Here is a 15,010-nt window from a genome sequence, read left to right as displayed (position 1 = left end):
ACAAATCGGTCCAGCTGTTTCGGTGGAGTATGATAACTAACATTGTGACACAAAAATTTTATATATAAGAGATAATTTTTATTCGTCTAATAAATAATTTGGAACATTGTGAAATAAACCCATTTTTGAAGTAAAACTTCTTTACGCACGCTTCACTTGGAGAGTAATTTGGTGAATGATTGACGAGAGCGTTACGAAAAGTGTGATCGGGGAGGCGAACGGAAGTTGAGAGGGTGATATAAGATAGTGAAGATAGCAAGACAAAAGAGTTATGTTTTTATGAAATTTTACCTTAGTCGTGTTTTCTAAAGAACACTCGTTTTTTTTTTAATATCAGTGTCAAGATACTCAGCTCGAAGGACCAAGATTTACAAAATAATTGTCGTTTTTGTTATATAATATTTATTTTGTAAATAATTGGTAAGTTTCTCATTTACAGTGCTGTCTAAAGTTTTACTCCTTTGTTGAACAAAGTTGTTAAAACCTTGATTTTGATTAACACTTGCTCTTTTGTATTTTATAGAAAATTGTGCTACACGGTTTAACTTCAATTGCCGTTGATTAGTTTCATTTTGTAATCATAATTCTCACTTATATTGAAACTGTAGGCTTCAAAATTTTATACGTCTGACAAAAAATAAATATTCGGCCAAAAACTCATAAATAATTACATCACGTCTAGTTTTAGAATATTGCCAATATATTTTAGATTTAATACATTTTTTTTAATAATAAAGAATTAAACTCATATGGCTTTTGTGAAATGTGTTTCTTCTTTCTTTGTTTTCTTTAAAAAATAAAAAACTTCAAGCTGTTGTAACATAAAAATGGATAAATGTTATGATTGAAGTTTGAGAGTGGGTCTATCAAATGGCGCCGCAAGTAACGTTTCAGAGATATCTGAGCCATATGGCAGGGCTTACCGACGGTAGTATCATAACCGATAACTCGAACATTGAGTTTGGCGCATTACCATAAAGAAGCTTGGAGTTTTGACTTTGTACAAGATGTGTCACTCGTATAGTTAAATCACCTATAAAATTTACTGGATGTATGTTTCAGGTGTATGCACAACGAATTGAATAACGCGACAAGGTGAAAAGTTACTAAAATAATTAGGGTTACATTTCTTGTAGGTTTCGAAAATTTTAAAGTCTCTCATTTTGTCTGTAATATTGAAAGACTTGATAATAACAACGAAAATTGATTTTATTAAAACTACTCAAATCAAATTCTTAATTCGACGGATTTTTAATTTCATTCAAATTCTGAAATCTTAACAGATTAGATTCTTAGCTTTTTAGGGACCCTAGAAAAATTACTCAAAAAATTCTACCTTTTTCAGTTTCCTGAAAAACGTACGTCCACTATACTGGACGTTGTCAAATTTGTAAGATACTGAAGCGCTCTTACCATGTGAAGTATACTTCCCACTGTCAAATATAATTAAACAACGATTTCGTAAACAAATACTCATTATATTAAAAAATAACCAACCAACAATTGAATTAAATCCGTGAAGGATTGTGAATAGGCATCTTCTAGTCAACCGCGTACTATCTTAGACTGCATCTTCTCTTACCATCAGAGATAGCAGTTAAGCGCTAGTCCATATATTAAAAAAAACTCATTAAGCTATCATGAAAAACAAGAAAATAGGGTTAAAGAAGAATAGAATATAATTTTTATTACATCTTACTTTATTGTTCTTTGTAGTTTAATAAAAGAGATGGCTTTGCAAACTACTTTGAAGATGGAAAGAAAAACGACTTCCGAAGTAGCGTCAGTTTAAAGAGCTTTATAGCGATTGGCTTTACTTTGCAACAATGCGATTCCAACGTCCGAAATTGGAATACGTCCAAAAAAACGTCTCAAACAGTTTGTTGTCATCGGAAAATTTTATCGAAAAATACGAAAATTACGGATTAAGGATAACAATGACTGAAATTTTATTGTATTAAACACAAAAATTATCCGACATTTTCCGACAAAAGATTGGTTAAAATATCCTTTCGTATTTGTAAATAGTTTTCATTTAATCCGTGAAAAGAATGACAGAACGATGAAGCAATCCGACCAATGAATCGGATTTAAAATATGTGTTCAAAATGTAATGTACATTTTACAGTGTTTGGGAACTACATACCGTGTAAAATATTTTTGTTTAAAGCAAACACAATGCTTCTATTCGAAACAGGGATGCATTCACTTGAGTTTCGATCCACCACAAAAATGTTTAATAGCCTAGCTTTATACTATTTAAGCTTGGGGTAAAAACGCTTGTAAAATAATACAAGGAACCTTACGTGTATTTCGTACTAGCTTGTGCGTGCGACTTCGTCCGCGTGGATTGGAACAATTCTGTCATACACGATTTTTGCAAAACTTTTACTGTATACGCAGGGCACGCAGCGGAAGCTCTCAAAAAAAATTTTTTTTTGAAACATTCTTCATCAGTGCTCCGCTCCTATTGGTCTTAGCGTTATGATATTGTACCTGGGTGACCGAGCTCCGCTCAGCTTTTTAGTAAATCGTGAAGGATTAGTAGAAGAGAGAGTTAAAATGATTCACTGCCGGTTTAGATGAAGTCTTATTTAATCGACTTCAAAAAAGGAGAAGGTTACTCAATTTGACCGTATATATATATATATATATATATATATATATATAGAATCTGAATCTCGGAATCGAAATAATATTAGATAGCCAAGGTGTTAATACCAATTTCATCTGTGCTTTTTTGGTGACATCGAAAGGTAAAACCAATTGACGTCAGTATATGCATTTGTAAATAAAACAGGATGCTTCGAAAAAAAGAGTTATAATTTTTTCCAAAAATAAGTAATACCATATGAATCCGTTAATGCGGCCCTGAATTTTCGAATATAATGTACACCGCGTGAACATAATTATTGAAACTGTTTACCTTTAATATTTAGATCTCAAATAACACGCTTGTAATTAATTTAATGAATGATGTTTTATTAACAGTATAAACAATACGATTTCGTGTTGTATAATAAATTTTAATTTTGTATTTTTATTAAAAATGACACATAAAATAAGATTATGTTATATACTATTTAAAGTAAAAGTATTGTGCAAGGTTCTTCGTTTAAAATAAAGTTTTTTATATTAATTTATTCTATAACAGACTTACTTAGTTACCTACCTACTAACTTACTCATTTATTACTTCTTAGATCCAGTTAGGTACTCAATCGATCAATTGTTGTTTTATTTGTTGTAAAAGATTTTTAAATATAAGAATTGTATCAAGTGTTTGTACAAAATGAAGTTGTAAATGGTATAAATTAATTTATTTTATATTAAATTATAGGTCTTGATATATTACGTGTTTGCTAGCAAACGAAAAAAAAGTAATTTCATTTACACCGCCAAATAATACAACGTAAGTGGACGAAAAAATGGTCAAGTAAATACGCATTATTATATATAGCTCGAAACCACATGAAACGCACCACCTTTTGATTAAAAAAATAATTATCGTAATCAATCCACACAGTAAAAAATTTAAGAAAGAATTAAAAGAGGTAACATACATAAAAAAAAAACAATCGAATTGAGAACTTCCTCTTTTTTGGAAGTTGGTTAACACGGATATTGTACAGTTGCATGTTTTTATAGACAATACAGATATTTATCGTGGTCTGGGCATTTGCCGTGCAGCTTTAGGCTTTTATAATAATAAAACAAGTTTTGTTTGTATGTTTCTTGGGCGCGAAATATCAATATTTAAAAAAAAATCTTAAGATATAACGTATTTAAGCAACAAAATGGTTATAACAATTGATTTTAACACTCAATTTAACCTTTTACGTCGAAAATATGCGTAAGTTGACGCCTCCGCAGGTATTCCGCTAAAAAGTACTTTGAGAAAACTCAATTTAACATCGGCACTGTGTCAATAATATCTTTATAGCAAACCTTTTTGATAAATTTTGTTTAAAATAACATTACATTAATTATAAAAATAAGTTTAGAATTTATTTCGAAATAGCTGTGCGCGCGACTTTGTTCGCGTGGAATTTAACAAAAAAGTTATTGTTCAGTTTGCAGAGTTATAAAATAAATAAATTTCTAAAATAAAAGTAGCCTAAGTTACTCCTTACTACATCAGCTATCTGTTAGTGAAAGACCTGTCAAAATCGGTCCAGCCGTTTCAGAGATTAGCTGGAACAAAGAGACAGACAGACAGACAAAAATTGAAAAAAACGTTATTTTAGTATATGTACCGTTTATATATCCACATGTATTGAGTAAAAAGTGTTTTATTTTTTAATATTACAAACAGACACTCCAATTTTATTTATTTGTATAGATGACATTACTGTAATAGTAAATCAATACGAATTACAAAATTCATTCATAAAGTTAAAGTTTTAAAGGGTTTTAAAGTTTTCGTGCTAATTTTAAAACAACTAATATTTATATTTTCGTTTTTTTTTTTTTTTTTTTTTTTAATTTAATAAAACTATTTCAAAGGGGGAAGTTTATAAATTGAATCCACAATGTTAATTGATAACTGGCTTGTGGACAAAATTTCTACCATTTCCTATCTCGTTTATAGGAGAAGAAGGGAAGCATATAAGCGGTTATATATAGGAGTATATATTGTAAACCTAAGCTTTAGTTAAGTTCATATCTATTTTTATAGGGAAGTGGAAAGAAATTAATATATTTCTTCCTCAGCAATATCCATTTAATGAGAGCCTCTTGGCAAAATATCATTAGATAATATTGTAATGTTAAAAATAAATAACGGGAGCTTTTCTATTGACTAATACTTATTTAAAATAACCTGTCTAGACGTAAATTTTTACAGTTGACATGATTTTAATAAAAGTGAGGCTCATACTTTCTGACTGCAGCTACGGCGGTCTGGAAAGTTCATTTAGAAAAATATTGAAGTAGCTTTAAAAGGAGGTTTTATTTTGAAATTACTGTATTGTTATAAGAATATATTTAATAGTAAATATATTATACATATATATGACCGCTCTAGTGTAATGGTGAGTGTGTCGTGTCGGCGGCCCCTAAACACCGACTGTCGTGGGTTTGATTCCCGCTCGGAGTGAATATTTGTGTTTATACAAATATTTATTTCCGTTCTGGTTGTCTTTGTGGATCTGCCCACAGTGTCTTGGACAGCACGACAAGCCGTCGGTCCCAGTTGTCATCATGTACACTTATAGCAATCGTTACACATAGTAGGGAATAAACCGCCAACCCGCAACATGGGGAAAGATACCTATACTAAAGCTGAAGCTTATATTATATACTTTGGAAGAAGCAAGCTTGATCTGCCACGCTGTTCCACCGCTGGTTACCAGATAACTTTTCTAGTAAGAGTAACAACCATCATCACGCGTATTATAACAAACAAGACCGAAAACTTTACTTGTTTTCGAAGTCACAGGAAGAAAAACTTTAAGGGGAAACGCCCATTACAGAAGCATGATTTATAGGAATAAATTATTTGTTTCTAACTTAAAAACAATCTTCAAAGTTGGTTGGTTATAAAAAGCTTTTCCTAACGACCAAATAAACAAACTTATTCAATTATATAAATCTAATCTCTGTCAAATTTATTATATAGATTTTTTATAGCATTTATAATAACTTTCGTAATTCGTTGTATAAATTTTTAGCTGTAATTCGTATTTACGCTACAGCCTGTAATATCCCACTGCTGGGCCTCTTTTCCCATGTACGAGAAGGATCAGAGTTTATCCACCACGCTGCTCCAATGCGGGTTGGCGAATATATATACTATGAGTAACGATCGCTATCAGGTGTACAAGATAATAATAATCGGGACCAACGGCTTAACGAGGTACGGTTGGGAGACCAACAAGGACTACACAAACACCCAGACCACGGCAAACATCTTTATGACCAATACAAATGTTTGTCATGTGCGGGGATCGAACCCGCAACCGCCAGCGCAACAGCCACAAACCGGTGCTGTGACTTGCGTCAACGCGTCGTCAAATTCGTATTTATATACAAATAATAATATTTTCCCTTGAGTTGAAGATCGAAATCAACTTGGTAAGTGGAGACTGTCTGAAGAGACTTAAGATTGGCTCGACTTCAATAAAAGATTGGAAAGCGTCCAGAATGAAGGTTTCGTTTCAGTTTACAATTCTGACAAAATATTGTTGAATCCTGAACTTTTGGACATATTGAGGTTAAATAGGAATTGTTTTATATCCCACTATTATATATTTAATATGTTTTAGATTTTTAAATGATAATACGATACGTGAAAATGTGTAACAATGGGTACCTAAAAAGTAAAACTATTTTATAACTTTTCATCACGACTAAGGTAGCAAAAAGAATAACTATGATACACTCAACGATAAAAATAAATGTTTTAGTAAAAAACAAATTATTGAATAAATGCCAAACAATCTCGTCTTGAAACCGAACCACAGGTAACGTTATCAAAATATCCCCGAGTTCAAATGGTTACCTCTAAAACAATTACTGTTTCTCGGTGACCATTCACTAATTAAAAATAAACACAGACATGCTCAGTGAGATCTTGAATAAACAGATTGAAAATACTTTAGAAGAAATGAAATGGTTGAAGGAAACAGCAATTTCAGAGTGAATTTTAGCGACAAGTACAATCCATCCGCAATGGAGCAGTGTGTTTGTATGACGATTACCACCGCTGTTGCAAAAGATTTTTATTTATTAAACCTCCTCTTCTTCTTTTTCGTGTGTGCAATAAATAGCACACACAAAAAAGAAGATAATTTTTTTTTTTTTTTTTTTTTAGTTATGTGATATATCCACAGGCTTATTATGCCCGTGCTTTTGTTATTCCATATATTGTTATTATTTTTTTTTTTTTTAACATGCATCGGTACTTCACCGCAACTTAGAATCCAGAAGCCTTAATAACTAGTCTTAAAATTTCAAATTTCTAAAAGTCGACGCGAGTCCACTGACCAAGACTATTCTACATATTGCTTATTTTATATTCTTATATACTAATTATTTTTATTATATTTACACTTATTTGCTAACTACAATATATGTACACTTATTTTCTAACTACAATATATGTACACTTATTTGCTACTTACAATGTACACTTAACCTATGTTATTGTTAGTAGTTAGGTACTTTTTTTTTTGTGGTTAGGAATCGTTTTGTCCATTTAAATTTAATTTTTTTTTTTTTTAATTTTTATTAATATATTATATGACTAATCCTATCTTATTAAGTAAATATATAAAGCCTTATCATTACAATTACATTATCCTATTCCTATACTATTACATTCAATTTTATTATTTATATTACTTACTTTACACTTTTATCTACGCATAATTTATACTTACAATACAATAATGTCTTCACACCTCTACATTTTTCAACATTTTGAGCACATTCTCAATGACGGCAGCATCTCTATGGTGAATGGCCATCTTGAGACTATGCTCAAGGATTTTCTTGTCTGTCATCTCCGCTGCCCTCGCCACAAAGCGACCAATTGCGTCGTCACGGTCGTCGGTGTAATAGACACAGGTGTTGGTGTGTCTAGTCACCGCGACTACAGCGTGCGAAACGCTGTCGTGGATCTTGAGCCTCCTTGTATTTGTCTGGAGGACGATGACGTCCTCATAGGTCTGGCCCTGCGCCTCATGAATGGTTAAGACGCGCGATCCCTCACCGGACCCGTATCCCTGGTCAGTCAGCAATCTCTTCTCCTCTTGCGTAAATACCAGGTACAGGGTTCGGTCCCTTCCTACAGGAATGCGCGCGCCTGTGAGACTCTCCACTCGCAAAGATCGGATCTTTGTGCTTGAGCTGTACACGGACTTGTAAACCTCACTGATGGCAAAGGCGACATCTTTGGGGTTACGATGCGTGCACGACAACTCGCACGAAATAGTCGTTATAAGGGTTGGTCTACAATACCGCATTTCGAACAGGTTATCCCTGTCGATGTACGGCAGTTGGTTTATGTCTCCGATGAGGACTACCTTCTCAGCTCCCGATAGTCGGGCGGCCATTACTATGGCTCCGAAATGGTTCATGAGGGCTTCGTCCACCGTTAGGCGGTTGATTTTTAAGCCCTCACGGAAGCCATTTACCAGAACGGAGGCCATAGTACGTACCCTTTGCTTGACCTTGTTGCCATAGCGGTGCACCAGTTTTTCTTTTAGATCTTTAGCCGCCTCGACTGTGGTCGTAATCACGACTTCCGTGTCCCCATCGAAGTCCCTGACTATTCGGGTTGTCTTGCCGCATCCCGGTACCCCGTTTATCCACTCCAGTGATGGTAGTTCCCAGGTCACGTACGGTAAGCCGGCTTCGGCCCGGTCGCCCGTGATGGTTTTTGCCATCCGTAGCATCCGGTCGCCCAGCATTACTTTCGTGCATCTCGCCACTACCACCACCGGGTCCCCTTCGGGCGTTTCAAAGGTTTGTGACTCCTCGTCATTACCCTCAGACTCGACCGCGCTCACGAAGCCTGCTGTGATGTTATATGCGGCCATATACCTACCCGACATCTTGCCCTTGAGTATTTGTCGGGTATCACTGTTGTATATGGCTGCTTCGGCTTCTTCGAGTTCCACCTCCAGTAATCTTTGGTGATCGTACTGGTAGGCCTGCATGATCTTTTTGCAGGTGGCCAAGCTTACCTCGCGGTTTGCCTTAATAATGGCCAGGAACTCGATTAGGGCGTTTTCCGCGTGTTGAAGCGGTGTGGACGCCGGTCGAAGTCTCGGTGGTGATACTTGTCCCATATCGGCCCTAGTTCGAGCGGCCGGTGACGCCGCTGGTTGCCTCGGACTATTGTCTTTGGTGAACCTGCTCAGCGCCTCCGATAGTCGCTCTCCCTGTCCAGCCTTTTTGGGAGAGGGGTGATGGGGAAGCTTACTTTGCTTCGGGGAGATGGTTGCCTGGATAAATGTCGCCAATGACATCGAGCTCGGCTTAGATTTGGGTGCGGCCGTTGCCCTACGTTGTTCTACCTTCTGGGCCTCGACCTTTAGTTGTAGGCGCTCCGAGTCGCTCGGTGCGGCTTCCCCGAGAGCCGGCGATGCAGAGGGTGAAGGTGATTTTGATTTTGGTCTTAAGTAACCAAGGTCCTCCCCCCTGTCTTCGTAGACAATGACCTCACTGTTCTTGGAGGCCATTAGGCAACCGTACCTATCTGATACGTCGCCTCTATCATAGCCGACTCTCATCGAATCAACACTGATTCTTCCGGGGATTCCCCCGGGGATCTCGCTCATCCGCTGTAGCCACAAGCTGGACTGCGCGAAGGCGGACGTCTCTCCCCATTCGAAGAGTGCGATCTCTTTGTTTTTTAACCGCAACAAACGATAGGTCGAGTCGCCCTCCTGCTCTTGCGCTAGCGCTGTGATTTTTGTGCGCCTTATGCTTGTCTTTTGAGTGCTACCGTTTATCAATAAGGCGAGTCCCGGTGAAATCGCCAGCCGATTGAGTTCTTCGGAGCGACAGAAGCTTATCCCCATCCTCTCCACTTCGCTGTCCATGAATAGAGCCACGCATCTGGTCCTAATACCAACTTCTCCACTTCCATTCACTTCACTGGGCGAGGATTGTGTCATCCTGCTCTGAGTCGGCTGCGGAGGTGCGTTTTGGTTGGCTCTATTCCTGAACAGGTCCTGGAGTGAGGAAGACATGGTCCTAGTTATTTGGCCCAGAAGGGTGCGGCCAGGAGACATCCGCGGAGCTGTTGTGTTATCTCGCTGAGCGGCTTGTTGGACACGGTTTTGCTCTATTTGTGCTTGTGTGTAGTGTATCTGAGTGTGTGTTGTATGAACGACGGTGTTGGCACTCTGCGCAGGTGTTAAAGCCGGTGATGGAGAAAGCGTGCTGTTCCTCTTTGCGGCTGTATTGACGACCTTTCTCGCGAATGTGAGGAAGGACGTTCTGCTGGCCTCGCTCTCCAGGATAGTATGGAGCGATGGCTGGTCCAGTTTAATCTGGAGTTTGAGTTCCAGATCCAGCCTTTCCTTATTGAACCTCGGGCAATTCAGTATAATATGCAGAACTGTCTCCTCACAATTCGGGTCGCAGATACACGAGGGACTGTCAGTGAGGTGGAATCTGTGAAGATACGCCGCAAATCCTCCGTGGCCGGTCAGAATTTGCGTGTCGACAGATGTTGGTGCCGATTTCCTTACCAGTCTGTAAGCGGTCTTTACATCCGGTAGGAATATTTTCGTGACCGAGCCAGTCTTCGAAGAATTGTATCTATCCTGCCAGACCCTGACAGTCGCTTCCCGGATCTGCCTTCTGACATACGAGATTGGTACTCTGTCGTAGTCAGGTGCCGTATTTTTTGTTAAAGCCGCCCTTTTGGCCAGCTCGTCCGCTCTCTCATTGCCCGGTGTTCCAACATGGGCCCTCAACCAAAAGAACCGCACTGTCTTATTTTCCTCCCGGAGCTGTCGGATTCGACTCTTCATTTCCACGGCCAGAGGGTGAGTCACTGAGGGGCTCCTCAGCAGATCCAAAGATGACCTCGAGTCGCTCAAGATGTTGATGGAGCGTGACTTTGAGGTTTTTGCTATTTCCACTGCTCTGAAGAGTGCGTACATCTCGGATTGAAAGACAGTGTTGTGCGGCTCTAACCGGAAAGTGGAGTATCTTACTTCCCTGTCTTGGTCCCAACATGTGAGGGCGGCTCCAACTTTACCCTCTATCTTGCTTCCGTCGGTAAAGATAAGAGGCCCGACGATGCTGTGTTCCTCAAGGACTTCGGGGTTCAGACTCTCTAAGCGCTCGTACTCCGTTGTCATGAGTAGAGAAGGGTGGGGGTTTTGCATTGGTCCCACCTTGCGCTCCAGCTCTCTTCCCGGTGGAAGAAGGTCCGTGCTGTAACCCTTTTTGGTCTCAAATAGTATGGCCGCCTCTCGAACACGAAGGTCTAACGGGAGCAAACCTGAGAGGACTAGTGCCGATGTAAGCGACACCGTTCTGTACGCCCTGCACATTTTCAGAGCAAATCCTCTCTGCAGTGAGTTTAGTTGCTTTCGTACCGTCAACTTCTCTGCTGCAGAGGACCATACGCTCGCTGCGTACAGAACAATGGGCTCTATCACCGCCAGATATATGGTCCGTACAATCTCTCCGTTCAGACCCCAAGTCACTCTCGCCGCGCGCGCAAGCTGTTTATAAATGTCCGCAGCTTTTTTGCATACTGCGGATACGTGCGCGTTGAAAGTGATCTTCGAGTCCAAAATGAGCCCCAGCAGTTTTATTTGACCTACAAGCCTCAGTCGAGTGCCGGACATATGGATTATGGGGGTATCGTATTTCAGCTTTTTAGTGAGCACCATCGCGTTGGTCTTATGCGCGGCGAAGCTCAGTTTGTTATGTATACCCCACTCTTGTACGGCAGCTAAGGTGGTTTCGGCTGAGGCCTGTAGGTTGCCGGATTTTTGGCTGGAGAAGACGAGGACCACATCGTCCGCAAAGGCCTGGCAATACACTCCCATATCGCTGATCTTTCTCAGCAGCGAATCCAGTATGAGGTTCCAGAAGGTTGGCCCGCCAATGGATCCTTGGACGCAACCCTTCGTGGTCTCCTTCTCACTGGTCGCTCTGGCGTAATTAACAATGACCTTTCGATCCTGGAGGTATGAGGCGACCATAGCAAATAGGTTTCTCGGGCAATGCTTGTCCACCAGCTGTTTTTTGAGAGCCGGCCACCATGCATTATCGAAAGCGCCCTCTATGTCAAGCGATACCAGAAGTACTATCTTCTTAGAGTCCATTTCCTGCCTGATATGCCTGACGAGATCGTAGAGGGCGTCTTCCGTTCCCCTCTGTGGCATGAATCCGTACTGGCTTCGGTGCAGCGTAGGGAAGAGCCTCCACTGAAGTCTACCCACCATCATTTTCTCAACTGTCTTTCCTAGGATCGACAGGAGTCCGATAGGTCTATAGGACTTCGGGTGAGTGTAGTCTTCTTTGGCTGGTTTGCGGAGGATGCATACGTGGGCGACCTTCCACTGCTTGGGGAAGTAGGATAGCGATAGGCATTTGTTCGCCAGCGCTAGGAATAACTCCCTGTTGCAGTTTATTGCCGCCGCGCATATATCCGACGTTAACCCGTCTGGGCCTGGAGCTTTTTTGGGATTTTGGCTCAAAAGAACCTGTTCCAGCTCTGCGGCCGTAAACGGCGGGTCGTCGTCGGACAGATCTTCTAACTCCGCGGGAGTTCTGCCTTCTATGGCCTCTCGGATCTGTTTGTGATGGGCGGTTTCGGTCTCTACAGAGTCGTCAGGGTAGAACGTTTTTGCTAGGAGTTTAGCCGACTGTTCTGGTGACAGTGTTTCGCCTGATTCGTTCCTTAGCAATGCGTCCTCGTGTCTACGAGAGGTCTTCCTGATGACTCTGTATATGCCGTCCCACACGCTTTCACGGTCCTGTGCCGTGCAGAAGTCTTTCCAGCTCTGGGTGGCTGCTTCTTCTGCTGCCTGTTTATATTTTTCCTTGGCCCGTACGTATTCTTCGATGACGCCAGCCCTTCTGCGGGGTGCAGCATTTCTGATGCGACGTTTTGCTCTTAGTTGCTCCCTTTTCAGGGAATCTAGCTCTACCGACCACCAGGGCGGTCGGGGGTCGCCTTTCCAAGGTTTTATCTTCGGGATGGTACTCTCGCACGTGCGGTGAATAATCGCGACGTATTTTGCGATTATTCCATCGAGATCGTCCTTGTTCGAGACATTTAGGACGGCTTCCAGAGTGACGCTTTCTTCCGCGAGGCCAGTTGTTAGGGTAGCGGAGAAATCTGTCCATCGCGCCTTTTTGGTGTTGTATCTGCGCGTCGAGATTGGGACCAATGGTTTTAAGGGCCCCTCAGTGCGCAGACTAAACGTTATGGCGTTGTGATCAGATGTGATCAGATTTCGTTCCACTTGCCAGGTTTCTAGTCTCGCGAGAAGGGACTGACTGGTTAGGGTCAAGTCCACGCAGCTCGAGTATAACCTGTCTCCTCTGTAGGTCTCGAATGTGGGCACATCGCCACTGTTATGAATGTGGAGGTCCATTTCGGTGATAAAACCGTGGAGTTGTGCTCCGCGATGGTCTTCCGAGCTGCTGCCCCACCAGTGACTCCAGGCATTAACGTCACCGGCCACTATGTGATGGTGTGTGGGAAACTTCGCGGTAGCCGTTCTCACCTGTCTGAGATATGGTTCCATATCTTGGTCCCTTGGTTCGAAGTAGACGGACAGTATGCCAAGCTCGAGTCGGCCGGCCTTTACGAAGACGGCGGCCACGTTCTCGGTGACAATTTGGGGGTCATGAATGACTTCCACGTTGTCACCGAACACGATAATCGCCGCCTTTACTGGTTTCTGGCGGCCCATGGTGCACTGGATGATCTTCGTGCCAGGGTATTGCCTCATTTCGCCCGTTCTTCCGGTATACGGTTCTTGTACTAGGGCGAAAGAGATCCCTTTTTTCTGGGCCACCTGAAGCAGTTCGCTCGTTGCCAACTTTGAGCGCTGCAGGTTTGCTTGTATAAAGCGCAAAGCGCATCCTGCACCGTCCGCCTCTCTGTTAGGGACCACAACTTTGGTCTCCGGGTCGCCCTTAGCAATATTGCACCCGTGATCTCGCTATGTTGTCCCATTTTATTCTCTCTGGGCACTCAGCGCTGTACGCGGTGTGTTCCAGGTCAGGACTGGATCTTTTAGCTCTGAGACAGTTTATACACTTGGGCAAGTCACTCTTCGCTTTCGAGGGACAGGTCCCCCCCGTGTCAGAAGATAAATTTTAGAACGATTAGATACAGAGACAAATAATGTATGCAAAGACGGCCTTATCGCTTATAGCGATCTCTTCCAGGCAACCTTTAATAAAAGTAGTATATCAAAAATATGTCGGTAATAGCGCGCAATCAACAACGCAAGTTTATTAAACATAATTAAATCAATTTACAATACTAAACGTAGTTATATAATACAATATTCATACATTTAAGCGGTATATACCTACATAGACATATACACACATATGTAAATAATTACAAAATATGTTTATACAAACATAAAAATAAAAACAATATATCAATAGAATACATATATTTAAAACTATGTAAGAGTTAAGTAGTATTTGTGCAAACGATTCTTAAAAATATTTATAGACTCTGCTTGACGGATGTTATTGGACAGGGAATTCCAAAGAAAGAGTAATCATTGCACGATAATTTAGAAGGAATACCGGAACTCGTTATCATTTTGTTAAATGTCAATTTTTTTTTCATTTTATTCTGTCGATTTAAATATTGGTTTTTATCATCAGTGGCAGTTAAAGATTTTTTTTTCATTTTTACTCCTAGTTTTGAAGTGTCTCGACTGCAAAATTGTTTTTTTTTTTCTACATAGTGACTGATCCTACCATCATTAGTAACACTTTTCTCTACCCTCATTTTATTGAATTTTTGTAAATGTATTGTATATTGTTTTAAATATTTTGTGTACTAGCTGTGTCTTGCAGTTTTACACGCTAATTTTAGAAATAAAACATCCTGTATAGCCTTCTAAGGTAAATGAACTATTTGAATCAATAGTCCACGAGATTAGCGCGCTTAAACAAACAAACAAAGCTTTATAATATTAGTATACATTACCCAACGTGTTCAACCAGGAATAATGTATAACTTATATTTAAAAATATTTTCTATTAACGTTTTTCCTATTTAAGTGAATTGTGTAAATTCTCATGAGAATAAATATGTTGGACCTGAAATGGCACAAATATTTAATTTATAACACAAAAGTGACGTACTATTTCTTACGTACTTATGTGAATCTCACATTCACACACACTTCAGCCTATCGCAGTCCACTTCAGAACATAGGCCTCCCCAAGTTTGCGCCACACATCCTGGTTCTCCGCAATCCTCATCCAGCCTACACCGGCAATCTTGCGTAGATCGTCGGTTCATTATATAGGTATATGTATATTATGCTGTG

At 40.1% G+C, this 15,010-nt stretch overlaps 1 protein-coding gene across 1 annotated transcript in view; it reads right to left on the bottom strand.

The window, feature by feature from the left end:
• LOC123659436 overlaps positions 1–13,438 on the bottom strand; it is a 212,892-nt gene extending 199,454 nt beyond the window's left edge. The window contains exons 1-3 of the mRNA XM_045594650.1: positions 11,311–13,438; positions 11,063–11,191; positions 10,720–10,950 (exon numbers count right to left, since the gene is read on the bottom strand). Coding sequence (XP_045450606.1) covers positions 10,720–10,950; positions 11,063–11,191; positions 11,311–13,438 — 2,488 coding nt within the window. The remainder of the gene's footprint in view (positions 1–10,719; positions 10,951–11,062; positions 11,192–11,310) is intronic.
• Between the last annotated feature and the right edge of the window lie 1,572 nt (positions 13,439–15,010).

The sequence above is a fragment of the Melitaea cinxia genome, chromosome 14 (genome assembly GCF_905220565.1).
Source record: "Melitaea cinxia chromosome 14, ilMelCinx1.1, whole genome shotgun sequence".
NCBI lineage: Eukaryota > Metazoa > Arthropoda > Insecta > Lepidoptera > Nymphalidae > Melitaea > Melitaea cinxia.
Note: the sequence above shows the minus strand (reverse complement) of the source record. Positions and strands in the feature narration are given on the sequence as shown.